The sequence below is a fragment of the Lepidochelys kempii genome, chromosome 27, assembly GCF_965140265.1.
Source record: "Lepidochelys kempii isolate rLepKem1 chromosome 27, rLepKem1.hap2, whole genome shotgun sequence".
In the NCBI taxonomy this organism is placed as follows: domain Eukaryota; kingdom Metazoa; phylum Chordata; order Testudines; family Cheloniidae; genus Lepidochelys; species Lepidochelys kempii.
The window spans coordinates 9,247,382-9,263,428 of NC_133282.1; the positions used below are offsets into that span (position 1 = coordinate 9,247,382).

Consider the following 16,047-nt stretch of genomic DNA (forward strand, 5'->3'; position numbering starts at 1 on the left):
AGCTGAGCTGGGAGGGGGAGTAAATAAGTGAGTGGAGAAAAAGCATATATATATATATATATGGAGAAATTGCTCTAAAGATTCCACTGAGTAATCAGGGATTTCAAGGTTAGTTTAAAAAGGAATGACAAGAATTACTGGCCGATGAGAGGAAGAAGAGGCTATAAAAAAAGCCCCAGAATAGAGGCAAATGCACTACTCGCAGCAAAGTTCTGCATGGCTCAGTGACGTTCTCACATTTGCAGTGTTGACTAGTCCCTGTGGGTTGAATAATCATTGATCTTTATTGAGTCCAGACAACAATGGGTTGGGAAAGGCAGGTCAGGTTAAAGAAACAGCTGATCAGCTGATATGCGAATGCAGGGCGTGTTCCCAGGAAAGGCAGGGTCTATGGGGAGAATTTAGATACTTGAAGGTGACAGAAGATACTCAGAGTATTGGGAAAGCACTTTCCTGGGATTTTTAAAGCCTCTGGAGCAGGGTAAGGGAGCGTAGTAGTGGTGTGACTGTATGAGGAGTCTACTAGATGGAGCTAAGGGGAGAGAGGGGCAGTTGTTAGATCTCTGATGGCCAGGGTCTGGGGACGGAGTCCTCATGAGCCTGAGGACCCTGAAGCTAAGCTAAGAGGACTCTTTACAGATCCTCATGAGAGGGCTGGAGGGTACCCTTGCAGTCAGGGGGAAGAAGGAATGTGGGAGCCCTGATACAGGGGAGGAAGAAAAATGGCAGATCTGTGGTCAGGTACATGCTACAGAGTTAGGGCGATGCAAGGCAGTTTACACCGACCTAACTATAGAAGTGTCCCTCCCACTGACCTAAGGCCTGGAGACACTGGTACACTGGAAGGGGTGGGGCTAAATGTGGCTTAGTTGGAGGGCTAAGTCATCAGAGCAGCTTGGAAGGCATTGGAGGTTGGATGGAGTTTTGGAAGACCCAGGGGAAACTGAGGCAAAGCTGCTGCGATTCCCCCTGACGTTGCAAGGGGGTGCCCTGGAGCAGTGAGTTTTATTACACGCACTGGCTCTGTCTGCCCTAGCACCCGTTCCCGCTGGTAACAACCGTTGTTGGCCACATTGCAGCCAGGCTGACACCAACAGGCCCCAACCACAGGGTCCTGCCGACACCAGGGGAATTTTGTGAAAGTTTCCGACCACTGCTGACATGTATCTGGCTCCACTGCTGGGAGCCCTAGCATAGATAGGCTGTGGCCAGCATTTTCTGCCCCATGTCCTCTATCCCTGATGAGATAAGGTCTGATTGGCGCAGTGCCCTGACAGCTGGTGACAGCCGGTCCCTGCAGGAACTCCCAGCTGGCTATTGCCCGTGGAGCCGAATCCCCCTCAGAAGGCTTGAAAGTGGGCTGGGATGGGCCCATTCAACTGGCAGCTGGTGGCAGTTTGGTCTGTCTATGCTAGCGCTTGTCAAGGATTCAGCTACACCAGAGCAGGCCAAGTCTGTGGCTGAGCAGAGGAGAAAAGCTCTCTCGAAACTTTGATGTCCCCACTAGACAGACAACACGGCGGAGCCCCAGGAGGATTTGTCTTCCTTCTCTTCTTGTCATGGAAGGTGCGTCTACACTGCAAAAAAGGAGTGTTTGCAAGCCAGATTCGCTAACTAGGGTTCAAACAGCAGCGAAGGCATGGCTTCTAACTTGGGTTAGCAGCGCGACTTCAACCCCAGGCTCTCCTATCAGTTGTAACTTGCTCTGCTAGCCCGGGTTGCTGTGTCCACACTGCTAATTGAAGCCGAGTGAAGGACACACCTATTTCTGCAGTGTAGATGTACCCTGCCGGAGGCAGGATCCTGGTCTAGATGTGCCAGCATTTGAAGCTGCTGTGGCAGTTCTTAGGTTCCCAGGATTGGCCTCGGAGAAGGCTTTGTGCATTGTTCTTTATATTGCATATGCTCAGGAATTCCTGCCCCCAGCTGCATGGAAAGCTGCTGAGAGCGGGGAAGGAATTCCTGAATCTATGTGCAAGTGTGTTCACTTTAGGATTAAACTCCTTGGAACGTAGCCAGGCCCTCTGCTCAGCTGGAAAGGAGCCAGTTCTGCTTGCACCCGGAACAGGCACTCGTTTTGGGGGCAGGGATTGGGGGAGGGAGGAGGGCAAGGAAGCCTGACTTCTCATGTTCACTGGTTTCTATCCCTATCTCAAGTTAGTGAGACCTGTCGTCATCATCTTTCTGTTTCTCTTCCTCTTGCATCACATGTGTGTGCAAATATCAGCCCAGATTCCCAGCTGGGTTCTGTCAGCACCACTCCGTTGACTTCACCGTAGCGAGGCCACTTTACACCCGTTAGCGTGCAGATACAGAACCTAATCCTCCCCCACCTGCTCCTTGGGCAGCCACCCACATCAGCTCACTGCTCTCACTGCTCTCACAGCTCACTGCTCTCTCCAAAACCTCCTCCTGCCCGCTGCAGGACAAAGCCCCCCAACTCCTTTGCTGTCACCAAACCCCTTGGTCCAGGCTTACACTGAACCCCAGAGATCCTTCAGCTGGTAGGAGTTTTCCCCTCAACTCACAACCTTGGTGCACTTGCTTTGCCTCCATCCCTTCCAGTTCTCTGCAGAGCCAGCCCAGCTCGGTTCACTCGCCTCTTCTCCCGTCTCCCTGCTCCATTCCACCATGACTTCTTTGTGCACTGCCACGGCCTGCTTTCCGCAGCCTTTTCGGAGGGGACCTGTTCAGGAAGGACAGGCAGGGCAGAAAAGGTGGGGGAGTAGCACTGTATGTAAGGGAGCTGTATGACTGCTCAGAGCTCCAGTATGAAACTGCAGAAAACCCTGAGCGTCTCTGGATTAAGTTTAGAAGTGTGAGCAACAAGGGTGATGTAGTGGTGGGAGTCTGCTATAGACCACGGGACCAGGGGGATGAGGTGGATGAGGCTTTCTTCCAGCAACTCGCAGAAGCTACTAGATCGCACGCCCTGGTTCTCATGGGCGACTTTAATCTTCCTGATATCTGCTGGGAGAGCAATACAGCAGTGCATAGACAATCCAGGAAGTTTTTGGAAAGCGTAGGGGACAATTTCCTGGTGCAAGTGCTAGAGGAGCCAACTGGGGGGGAGCTTTTCTTGACCTGCTGCTCACAAACCGGGAAGAATTAGTGGGGGAAGCAAAAGTGGATGGGAATCTGGGAGGCAGTGATCATGAGTTGGTTGAGTTCAGGATCCTGACACAGGGAACAAAGGTAAGCAGCAGAATACGGACCCTGGACTTCAGAAAAGCAGACTTCGACTCCCTCAGGGAACTGATGGGTAGGATCCCCTGGGGGAATAACATGAAGGGGAAAGGAGTCCAGGAGAGCTGGCTGTATTTCAAGGAATCCCTGTTGAGGTTACGGGGACAAACCATCCCAATGTGTCGAAAGAATAGTAAATATGGCAGGCGACCAGCTTGGCTTAACGGTGAAATCCTTGCTGATCTTAAACATAAAAAAGAAGCTTACAAGAAGTGGAAGATTGGACAAATGGCCAGGGAAGAGTATAAAAATATTGCTCGGGCATGTAGGAATGAAATCAGGAGGGCCAAATCACACCTGGAGCTGCAGCTAGCAAGAGATGTTAAGAGTAACAAGAAGGGTTTCTTCAGGTATGTTGGCAACAAGAAGAAAGCCAAGGAAAGTGTGGTCCCCTTACTGAATGAGGGAGGCAACCTAGTGACAGAGGATGTGGAAAAAGCTAATGTACTCAATGCTTTTTTTGCCTCTATCTTCACGAAAAAGGTCAGCTCCCAGACTGCTGGGCTGGGCATCACAGCATGGGGAGTAGGTGGCCAGCCCGCTGTGGAGAAAGAGGTGGTTAGGGACTATTTAGAAAAGCTGGATGTGCACAAGTCCATGGGGCCGGACGCGTTGCATCCGAGAGTGCTAAAGGAACTGGCGGCTGTGATTGCAGAGCCATTGGCCATTATCTTTGAAAACTCATGGCGAACGGGGGAAGTCCCAGATGACTGGAAAAAGGCTAATGTAGTGCCAATCTTTAAAAAAGGGAAGAAGGAGGATCCTGGGAACTACAGGCCAGTAAGCCTCACCTCAGTCCCCGGAAAAATCATGAAGCAGGTCCTCAAGGAATCAATCCTGAAGCACTTACACGAGAGGAAAGTGATCAGGAACAGTCAGCATGGATTCACCAAGGGAAGGTCATGCCTGACTAATCTAATCGCTTTCTATGATGAGATTACTGGTTCTGTGGATGAAGGGAAAGCAGTGGATGTATTGTTTCTTGACTTTAGCAAAGCTTTTGACACGGTCTCCCACAGTATTCTTGTCAGCAAGTTAAAGAAGTATGGGCTGGATGAATGCACTATAAGGTGGGTAGAAAGTTGGCTAGATTGTCGGGCTCAACGGGTAGTGATCAATGGCTCCATGTCTAGTTGGCAGCCGGTAGGTATCAAGCGGAGTGCCCCAAGTGTTGGTCCTGGGGCCGGTTTTGTTCAATATCTTCATAAATGATCTGGAGGATGGTGTGGATTGCACTCTCAGCAAATTTGCGGATGATACTAAACTGGGAGGAGTGGTAGATACAGTGGCAGGTAGGGATAGGATACAGAGGGACCTAGACAAATTGGAGGATTGGGCCAAAAGAAATCTGATGAGGTTCAACAAGGATAAGTGCAGGGTCTTGCACTTAGGATGGAAGAACCCAATGCACCGCTACAGACTAGGGACCGAATGGCTCGGCAGCAGTTCTGCGGAAAAGGACCTAGGGGTGACAGTGGATGAGAAGTTGGATATGAGTCAACAGTGTGCCCTTGTTGCCAAGAAGGCCAATGGCATTTTGGGATGTATAAGTAGGGGCATAGCCAGCAGATCGAGGGACGTGATCGTTCCCCTCTATTCGACATTAGTGAGGCCTCATCTGGAGTACTGTGTCCAGTTTTGGGCCCCACACTACAAGAAGGATGTGGATAAATTGGAGAGAGTCCAGCGAAGGGCAACAAAAATGATTAGGGGTCTGGAACACATGACTTATGAGGAGAGGCTGAGGGAACTGGGATTGTTTAGTCTGCAGAAGAGAAGAGTGAGGGGGGATTTGATAGCTGCTTTCAACTACCTGAGAGGTGGTTCCAAAGAGGATAGTTCTAGACTATTCTCAGTGGTAGAAGAGGACAGGACAAGGAGTAATGGTCTCAAGTTGCAATGGGGGAGGTTTAGGTTGGATATTAGGAAAAACTTTTTCACTAGGAGGGTGGTGAAACACTGGAATGCGTTACCTAGGGAGGTTGTAGAATCTCCTTCCTTAGAAGTTTTTAAGGTCAGGTTTGACAAAGCCCTGGCTGGGATGATTTAATTGGGGATTGGTCCTGCTTTGAGCAGGGGGTGGGACTAGATGACCTCCTGAGGTCCCTTCCAACCCTGAGATTCTATGATTCTATGATTGACCCGTGCACCATGGAAGGCAGGACCAGAGGTGGCACAAACCTTCCCAAGTACAGAGGAGTGGGACCTTTTTCTGCATTTGCTGGGCTGTTCCTCCAAACCCAAGGGCTCCCACCAGCCAGTGCCCCTCTTGGGTCTGTGTGTGATGGGCGGCCTGGGTGAGCATCACTGAACTGAAGCCACTGGGAATTGCAGGTACTCCCTTCTGAAAATCAGGCCCAAGACTCCTTGGCGGCTTCTCATTCTTCACTGTCTTCACTGGGGGCCCATGGCATGGCGATCGGAGAGTCAGTGTGATAGTCGCGGATTGCGGGCATCCACAGAGGCAAATGGCCTCCTCTGTAATCAGAGCATGGCAGGGTGGCACAGAAGACAGAGGCAGTATGGCCAAGGGGAGATGGTACTAGACTAGCATGCAGGCGACGTGGCTTCTGGTCCTGCTACCGGACTCTGGGCAAGTTGCTTCCGCTCTCTGTGGTTCTGCTTCCCCTCCTTCCCTTTGTCTATGTAGACTGGAAGCTCTCTGGGGCAGGGACTGTCCGTACAGCCCCTAGCACAATGGGGCCCTGATCTTGGCTGCGACCTCTCGGACATACCAACAATAACAATGAATTTCAGAGACTTGCCATTTCCTTGTGCGAGGAGAGCTGGGCGCCAGCCAGCCTTCCTGATCAGCAAAGAACAATGTGACCCTGCTTTGCATCTGGAAGGAGCCTCTTTGCTTCAGGCCAGGCCGGCACAGGTGTTAATCGGTCTCTGTCTCTCTCTTTCAGGTAACATCTGTACCACTCGCGGGGTGAATTCCTGCAAGCAGTGTCTGGCCGTGAGCCCGCTGTGTGCATGGTGCTTCCAGGAGGTAAGGGGACAACATGCAGCCAGCCTGTGTGGTTCATACCTTTGCCCGGCCTTTCGTTGCTTATCTGCTGCTGCCTTTAGCCCTGTTCTTAATGATGAATGAATTCAGCCCTTTAGCTGCATGTTAGTTGCATCTGGGTCCAGGGTGCTTCTGGCCCTATCTACTCTGTAAGCTCAACCATCATTTGTAACAAGATCGTGGCCCCTTGAGTGCTGGATGCTTTTAAACTTGTACCCAGGAGTGTCACAATGGGAGCTGCTGGCGGCTGACGTGACGATGTTATCCGGCAAGGAGCAATGAGTGAGGATAAAAACATTGGCGGGGATATTAAATCTTGTGCTTCGGCGTTTAAGCCAATCTCTGACGGTTAGGGTGCCAAGTCTCAGAGCCCCGGTCAATTGACTCAGGCTTGCGGGGCTCAGGCCGCTGGGCTAAAAATAGCAGTGTAGACGTTCCAGTTTGGGTTGGAGCCCAGGCTCTGAAACATGGGGTGAGGGGGTGTCTCGGGGGTTGGGGTTTCTCGAAGGGGTTTTTCCATCCATGTGGTTAATCCAGGCGTGGTCATTAGGTGGTTGATCTAGCCACATCTCCACAGGGGAAATTTTTCACAGCCCTGAGCATCTGCCACTTGGTCAGGCTAATTTTATGCATAGACCAAGTCCTCGGGGTTAGTGTGTGTGTGTGTGTGTGTTGAAATGCATGTGCATGTGACAGGATTTGTACCCACGCCTGTGTGTGCTTGAGTGTCTGACTGTGTGTGAATTTGGGAGAGGGGGAGACACTGAGGGGTGGGTGTGTCTGTCTGTCTGTCTAGGAAAGGGAGCCATTGTTAGTTTGCCCATCTGATAACTAAGGCCGATCTGTTCTCAACTCAGGGAGAGGCTTGCTGTGATTACCCCGAGTTTCTCTGGCGTGTGACAGTCAAACCTCCAGGCAGGACTGCACTAATTGTCTCTGGGGCAGCCTGGGGAAATGGGGCTTTTCTAACTGGCTCCAGCACAAGCCTTCCCCTCCCCGCCCTTGTTCTCAGGCCGCGGGGGCGGCTTGACGTGCTGTGAGTTCTTTCCCCGGATCCAGCCAGAATTTCCAAACAAGGAAATATTCCCCGCACTTGCTGGGGGGGGCCGTACTTACAGAGACGTGACAATTTGGGAAAGAGACGTCTGACTGTCAGCAGCCGGCCCCCAGAGTGCTGGGCTGCGCAAAGCCGCTCCACTGTGTGGCTGCCCACATCTGGCCACATTTTCTTAATTTAGCAAATCAGATCCCCCTCCCCCCACTTCATCGCACTTTATTTAAAGGGACAGCACCTTTATTTGTTTGGTTCCTTCCTGCAGGAATTCTTTGCATTCCAGCCGCTTCCATTCTAAACAGGGGACCCCAGTCACACTTACTCAGGCCTGGCTGTGAACCAGGCCAGTTCTGCCTCTATTATTCACACTGAGTAGTACAGAGTATAGTGCGTAGTCCCATTGCGTTCAGACCTCTGCGTGAGCAACGTTTGCAGGGCCAAGCCCTGCTACTGTCTCCTTAAGGGCAGAGGAAGCATCTGGTTGTTGCAGAATTTGAGTTGCAGAAATTTAGAATTTCCCATGTTGCAGTTTCTTCTAACCCTCCCTCCCTCCATCCAGGCAGTCTTGGCCCTGCATGGGACCCAGCTGAAAACCAGGGAGTGGGTACTGCAATGACAGGGCAGGGACATACATGAGGAAACAATCGAGGGAAACGCTGCTTTCCATTGCATCCCATCCAGCCTGTGGCATCTGCTGCTGCAGGTCGGGGAGTTGCAGACTGGGGCTGGATGATTTTGATGGCCATTCATAACTTTTGCATGTGGCGATCCAGGGGACCCTCAGGCTTCAGGGCATAGTCTCTGGTAGGAGTCAGGAGGAAACCTCCCTCCCCACACACCATTCCACAGCTGGCTAGGAGCATTATAAGGGAAGGAGGGTGCCTCTGAGGCATTAAGTATTTGCTACGGCTGAGGAAATGATCCATCGGTGTTATCCCGGAGATCTCAGCAGTGGATGCTTTTTTCATGGGGGTCTGAACATCATCCATGAGTGCATGAATAATAAATTGTTGTCCTTAGTACCTTCACCCTAGACATCCCTGAAGGTGGGTCTGAATCATTATCTTCATTGGGGAAACTGAAGCAGAGAGAGGAGAAGTAATATGCCCATGTGCACCCAGTAGCTGAGTTGGGATTTGCACTTCAGCCTCCTGGCTCCCAAATTGGGGCCCTGCCCATAAGAACATGTGGTTTTCAATTAGCACAGAGCACTACAGAAGGCTGTGATGTCCCAGCCAGTCACCATGGCTATGCAGCTACAGAACAGCGTGACCTGTGCAGCCCAGCTTGCCTGGATTCAGCTGCTTTCCCCTGGCACCGTGTCCCTAACCTAGTCACAAGCATTAGCAAAGTGCCCGAGCTGTGGGCTGGCAGCAGAACCTACAGAGGCTGCAGAGACCTAAGGAAGGCTCTACGCAGCCCTGCTTGTTATTAGGACTCAGGGATGGGAGGGCTTGGTAGCCCAGGGGACCGTCAGTGGCATGTTGTTTTCTCCCTTGCTAGCTTGCCAGTTCAAAACTGGGACTGCTAGCAACAAATATGTCCAATGGCCGGGTGATAGGACACTGGACGGGGGCTCCAAGTTACCATAGAGATTCTTTCCCGGGTGTCTGGCTGGGGGATCTTGCCCATGTGCTCAGAGTCCAGTTGATCACCATATTTGGGATTGGGAAGGAATTTCCCCCCAGGTCTGATGGGCAGAGATCCTGGTGGGGGGTTCATCTTCTTCTTGGACACAGGTCACTGGCAGGTTTAAACTAGGGTAAACAGTGGATTCTCTGTAACTCGAAGTCTTTAAATCATGATGTGAGGGCTTCAGTAACTGCCGGAGGTTAGGGGTCTCTTACAGGGATGGGTGGGTGAGGTTCTGTGGCCTGTAACGTGTATGAGGTCAGACTAGATGATCATGAGGGTCCCTTCTGGCCTTAAAGTCTATGAGTCTAAAACGAACCCTGGTCGTTAGCAGCCAAAGCTAATTACCAGCTGATGGTTCTTCTGAGCCCTGCGGAGGGGGTGTTGGAGGGCTTCTTGGCATTAACTTGCAGTCTCAGGGGAAGAGCACCCCCTCTCGAGCAGTGTGTCTAAAACTTCTGATCCTGACAGGTGCTGAACGATTCCCTGTGAACTCCATAGGAATTGTGGGGGCCCAGCGCGTGTTGTCTGGCCAGCAATGTTATTAAGTCTGGCATTACTGTCACTGCAGAATATCCCTAGCCCGTGGCTTGCTCTGGTTTTGACGGGCTAGGATGGGGAACACAGCATGGGACCCAGACACCTGTAGCAAGGATCCATCCCAGGGAGTGAGTGTTACCTCTCCCCCTCCATCCCTGATCTGCAGAGGAGCTGAGGCTGGGACAGCCCCAGTCAGGCAACCTTTGGTTCAAGAGGTAGGAGCTCCAGTGTTGAGCTCTTGGGGACCGCGGTCCATCAGCCAAGATGGCAGCCACCCCAAAAGCACTGTACAAAGTTAGTGACTAGGCCTCTCAGCCACCCAGTGAAGGAGGTAAATACTATCCCTGTTTTGCAGATGAGGAAACGGAGGCAGAGGGAGGGGCCGGGTGACTTGCCTGTGGTTACGCAGCAAGTCGGTGGCAAAGCCAGGAATAGAACCCAGGACTCCTAGCCCACTGCCAGGCAACAAGTTATCAACGCCCAGCAGCCCCGGTCATCTGGCGTGGCTGGCCATGTAGTCGCTAATATGGAGCAGAGTCGGATGCCATCTGGCCAGTGACTGACAGCAGGAAGCCTAAGCGGAGAGCTGAGAAATGGAAGCCCTCAAAGGAGGGAGCTCGCTGCTCCTGCCTTTCGTGGCTATCGGCCCTGCTGGGGGGGAAGCGAGGCCAATAGTGCAGTCACTGCCAGCGAGGCCTGCCTCACAACGCCATTTGTATCCTTCCACTCATTTGATCCAAACAAAAGATAGTCCCTTCTCCTGGGCCCTTTCAGATCCCACTTCGCAGCTGGAATCTGTCTTTGTAACGAGCTGACTCTAACCACCTCCAGCTCCGGGAAGGTTTGGATTCGGCATTCGAAACCCTCCAGTGCTGAGGTGTCCCAGAGCTCCGGTTTTGGTTCTGCCTGTTCTAGAAACACAGGGCCAGATTCCGATCTCTGTGACACCAGTTTAAACCAAGCATCACGCCCCAGCCGTCAGCGGAGCCACACACTGGCGCGAAGGAGGAATCAGGAGATGCAGATGGACTAGAGACTTTGGATTTAGGGGGATCCATATCGTATGCCTTTAAATGTGTAACAGGAAGCCAGGTAGAGGGACGCTGGGGGAGATTCTTAGCAGAAGCATGACTGTGAAGCAGAGAGAGACACACACAGTAGCTTTAGGATAATGCTGTGAGGACTGTTACTGACCTCTGTCTCAGTAAGACTAGGCACAGTCCAGACAAATAACACAAAAGCGGCTGCCCCAGAGAGTTCTCCATCTGGGGCTTAGACAATGCACAGCAGGGGAATAAACCCACAGGGAGGTAGGAGGGCAGGATACAGGAACAGACATTGTGTTTGCATATGTTGTGGTTTGGATTACGGTACCACCCCAGGGCCCAGCTGAGGCAAGGGCCCTGGTCTGATATAGCCAGAGAGCCAACAGTCCAACTAGACAAAGCAAAGGGCTGGGGGAAGGTAGGGAGGGGTGGTGGAATCTCCTTCCTTAGAAGCTTTTAAGGTCAGGCTTGACAAAGCCCTGGCTGGGATGATTTAGTTGGGGATCGGTCCTGCTTTGAGCAGGTGGTTGGACTAGATGACCTCCTGAGGTCCCTTCCAACCCTGATAGTCTATGATTCTATGTAATATACAAGCCGAGGGAATAATGGGATGCCTGCAAGCATCACGGTGATCAAAGAGGCTCTGATTTTCAGAAGGGAGGGTGAAAGAGGGGCAGCGCTGCCCAGTGGGTAGAGGTGCTGCACTGGGACCTGGGAGACCGGGGTTTTATTCCTGGCTCTCCACAGACCTGCTGTGTTACTTTGTGCCAGTCACTTTGCCTCTTCCTCTCTCTCCCAGCCTTTGCCTGTTTAGACCATAAATTCTTTGTGGCCAGGATTGGCTCTTAGGCTTTATTCAATGCGGAGTTATTCCAGAATAGCTACTCTGGATTAACTCCAGGAAGCAGACTAAGCGAATTTGGAATAAAAGCGTCCATACCTGGCGTTAATCAGGGATAGTTAATCTGCTTTAAAGTCACACCCCCCCACACACCTTATTCGGAATTAACTTCCATGTGTAGACAAGCCCATGCTCTAGAGTTGTACCACCCCTAACACAACAGAGCCCTGATGGTGTTGAGGTGCCAGTGGAATTTGAAAATCTTGGCCTTTGTCTCTAGCCAGTTCATGGACAGCAGAGGGCAGGAGTTCAATTATTACATATTTGCCTACCTGAGAAACCACCTCCCCCCAGAGACAGCGTATCGGGGAAGCTGGCAGCACCAGCCCTAGGCAGATTAGAAACTGGCCCCGGGGGAAAGGGCCAGGCAGGTTTCTCAGAAATGCCCACGGGACCTGGAGATATACACAGTGACTTTGCCATTTAAGTTTCTGGTCCCTGCGGGGTGGTCGACAGCATCTCCTCCAGCTCTCGCTGTTTCAGCTCTTGCTCTTTCGGTTCTTTTACTCCTTTTTTGGTGCTCTGTTCCTCCACAGCACTGCAGCCTGCAGGAGGCTGGAGTGAGTAGATACGTCTGTGGTTTCCTCGTCCAGGAATTAACCTCCTCAATGTGACAGGCTGTCCCACAACCAGCTGGCTTCTTATTCGGGATGAATTTCTAGCAGTGGGGCTGTTACTTCCCTGCAACTTCCCTGCCTCCCGTAGGCAGAGCTCCAGGCTTTGGCACTCTGCTGCCCCCATGACTCGGGGAAGTCAGGGCATGGAAAGGTCAGAATCCCATTTGGCTGCGCAGTCCCCGCCTTCTGTCAGTGCCTGGGCTGCATCTCACCCTCTCCCAGCAAACATAGCCGCTGTTTGCAAAGTGTCTGCAGAGAAAGGTCTGAGCCAGCAGCCCTCCTGGGTCCTTCCATCTTAGCCCTGGTGTGACAAGGGTTTTAAACCATCCTGCTCCAGGCCTTCTAATTACTGGGGTTCAGGAACAAATTTCCCTAGGGGTGTGTTCGCCCGTAACTGCCTCCCACAGAGTTTCTTCCTCAGAAGCAACTGGTGTTGTTGGCCACTGAGAGAGACAGGATCTGGGCTCGATGGACATTGGGTCTGCTCTGGGGCAAAGCAGAGTCAAATTCACTCAGGAAACCTTTGCCAGCAGCTAAAGGCTATTGTCCCAAGCCCACGGGAGCCGGAGGTTTCCACACCTGCATACCCCATGGGCACCTGTAGGGCTTGAACCTGGGAATCTTCTGCATCAAAAGCACTGGCCTTTACCACCCGAGCTAAAGGAGCTGCTCCCTTTGCACCCCACAAGGAGCACGCTGTTGTTGGCTGTGGGGCCAGCCAGAGGCCAGGGCAATAGTTACACTTACTAAGGGCCCTGCCCCAGGCTGAGCACCTCTGAAACTCGAGCCACTTCAATGCGTTCCTGAACGGGTGCTGAGCTGGAGTGGGGGATTGGTTACCTCTGGGTCTATGTATTGCTACGGCTCCCATCCTGTCACTGGCTCCCCACCTCTTCTCCTGCTGTCCTCAGTGAGGAGAGGCCCCTATATTGCATCCTGCTGGCCATCCATCCCGGGTTCGTCCCAGGCTCTGTGCTAAGGAGTTTCAGAGCCACAGCCCCACTCCCAACAACGCCTGATCCACTGCCCCTATTTCTGGCCTAATCCCAGTCAGCCGCATCCCAGTCCCAATCCCTGGCAGTCAGCCGCATTGGGACTTTGCTTCTATCTCCGCCTTCTTGCCCACAGGGCTTGGGGCAGGGAACCCCTCGCTGCGACCTGAAAAAGAACCTCCTCCAAAATGGCTGCACGCAGGATTTCATCGAGTACCCGGTCAGCAGCATGGAAATCCTAGAGGACAAGCCACTCAGTAACACCGGCTCTGGACAGACCGTCACCACCCAAATGAGCCCTCAGAAAATTGAACTGCACCTGCGGCCAGGTAGGAGCCAAAAAAACCCCTGTTGGGGTTGAACCTGAAACCTCTGGCTTTCAAACCATGAGCCTCTACTGTCTGGGCTAACAGAAGTAGGTCTCTTGGCTGGTAGTAGCTTCATCAGCCTCTGTACATGGCCCAGCCACCACGAGAGAGGGACAGAGTAGCACACGAGTGAGTGTAGGTTACATACATAGAGCAACATCCAATCCTGTAGCTTTACAATCAGGAAGGTGGTGTCTTTGTTACAGGAACCCAATGTTAATCAGTGGATTAACCCTGCAGGCCAGGTGATATGCTGTAGGCCAGGTGAGCTGTTAAGGCCTTGAGACTGGACCTGTGACTCGATGCCAGACTAGTTACAGGATACAATTTTCAAAAGCACTTCAGTGACCTAGGTGCCGAAGTCCCAATTTCAAAAGCCACTTATGTGCTTGGGGGCTTAAGTCTAACTGACATCATCATAATAAAGCCTAGCACCTGCATGGCACTTTTCATCTCAAAGCGCTTGACAAAGGATGTCAGTATCATTATCCCCATTTAACAGAAGGGGAAACTGAGGTATAAAACAGGGACGTGACTTGCCCAGGTCAATTGAACTGAAAGTTGGTAGGCTCCTAATTCAACGGGGTGCTTTAGAAGATGTTACCCCTCACCTGATGTGGTGGAGAGCAGCCTAATGTAGGGCTGTGTTTTGTGTTTCATACGCACGGGGTCTGTATCTAACATACATACAGCATGCTAATTGCAGCCCTGGTGAAATGCCTTCGAAACCAACTCGCATGCCACGCAGACCTCAGCTGAGCTCAGGGCCCCCTTATGCTAGACCGCGTAATACGCAGCGTCAGAGACAGCCCAGGAAACAGGCATGAAGGGGCTTGCCCAAGGTCACACGACAGGGTCTGGAACGACAGCCCAGGTTTCCTGACTCATCAGGCCATGTCCTGTGTACCTGTGGTCCCTCCCTTATTAATGAGAAGCTATTCTGGAGGCCTGGGTTTGCTTACCCTGGACTGCAGCCAAGCCCGTGAGGTCCTGCATGTTGCTTATTGTGGGGCCTGGGGTTCTGAGTACCTGGGAACTATTCTGAGCCATGACTAAGAATCTTATCCACATGGGCATTTTGAAACCTCCGTTCTCACCGTGCGACTCCGTATTGGATCTACTCCCTGCAACAGCCCCTGGGACTCCCTCGAGCCACCTTCCCAGTACGGGGGGCAGCCACCTTTTATCCCCATTCCCATCAGGTGAACCTAGCCGCCCTCTTCCTTTTTCTAGTCCTCTTTGGGCAGCCAAGTAGTCTCCTATCCTATTTCTTTGGGGGCTGGCAAGCAACGCCTGTTCCACCAAAATCTGCAGGGAGTATGGTAGCCAACCTTCCAGGATTGTCCAGGAGTCTCCAGGAATTAAAGATGAATCTTTAATTAATGATTATGTCATTTGATGAAACCTCCCGGAATACATCCAACCAAAATTGGCAACCCCAGCAGGGAGGAGACAGGTGAACAGGCCATAGGTGACTTGGGCCAAGTATCTGGAAAAGAGTTGAGTCCCCGAACGTGAATACTCTTATCCATGTTATAATTAACCCCCAACTTCCTAAAGTCCTGGCACCCCTCCCATTCCACCACTTCAGGGAGAAGATGCTTGGGAAACTCCTTATGGTCCTTTGGTAGCCCATCCATGGGGCCGCTAAGTGATGCATTCTGGGTGTCTTTTACCAAGCCAGGAAGTGCACGAGGGTGGGAGAGAAGGAATATTTCTTTGGCAAGAGGAGAGTCTGAGGGCTCCCTACAGCCTGGGGCACTGAGCTGAGGGTAAAAGGTTCAACTCAAGTGCTAGCCGCCATAGGGAAGGAGTTCGGAGCTGAGGAGCCGTTGCTGTAGGTAAGCAGTTCGCGCCGAAACCTGGCACAGAGCTGTGGGACCCGCCCCTGCCAGCCTGAAAATCATCAGCACATCACACGGTGTCTCCTCTCCTTTTGCGGGGAAAGATGAACCCGTCTGCTCACTTACCGCCCAGAAGTCTGGTTCTGAATGGCTGGGAGGAGCCCATCAAGAACTGAGTGCTGGCAGGGGTCCAGTCAGGGTCTGTTTAGGTCTCGGGAAGGAGAAAGGCTGCGTCTATTCTATGCAGGTTTGTATCTCGCCATAGTCACCTGAGCGCTTCGCAGTCATGGGCTAAGTGACATGACTAACATCTGTCGTGTGTGGTTTGTTCTTTCTCTCACCTTGGGGGTTTCTGAATGCCTCCTGGGAGGAAAGTTCCCCATCAAAATTTCCATCAGAGTCAGAGAGGCTGCGTCTGCATTCTGCCTGTACCCCTGGGATAACTCAGCGGCTAATGCTCTTTATCTGGAGCAGTGAGGATCTGAGTGAGTCACAGCTCAGACCTAGAGGCTCTGTCCTGAGAGAAGCGAGCGGCATGCTATCTGCACGTGCAGTGCGTGCCCCACAACCATTTGTGCCCAGGGGATGGTTCTGTCTGCCCCCGAACCAAATGCCATCCTCCAAACAGCATGACTTTGCACACACCATGTGCGCCAGTCACGCCGCATGGCGGATACGCATTTTGCATCCAGATTCAGAATCACATGCCTGACGGAAACTGTCACTGTCACCGCAGTGAGAGGCACATGCTTTTCGTCCCCAGTTCAATCCCTGCTCATGCCCATAATAGATGT

General features: G+C 52.1%; 1 protein-coding gene across 2 annotated transcripts in view; it reads left to right on the top strand.

Moving 5' to 3' along the window:
- ITGB3 (integrin subunit beta 3) overlaps nt 1–16,047 on the top strand; it is a 43,167-nt gene that overhangs the window by 7,680 nt on the left and 19,440 nt on the right. The window contains exons 1-3 of one of the 2 annotated variants that reach the window (XM_073325557.1): nt 6,158–6,241; nt 11,969–12,200; nt 13,178–13,370. In XM_073325557.1, coding sequence (XP_073181658.1) covers nt 13,271–13,370 — 100 coding nt within the window. In that variant the 5' untranslated portion in view covers nt 6,158–6,241; nt 11,969–12,200; nt 13,178–13,270. Of the gene's footprint in view, nt 1–6,157; nt 6,242–11,968; nt 12,201–13,177; nt 13,371–16,047 lie in introns of those variants that run through there. The other variant, XM_073325556.1, reaches the window with a different exon arrangement.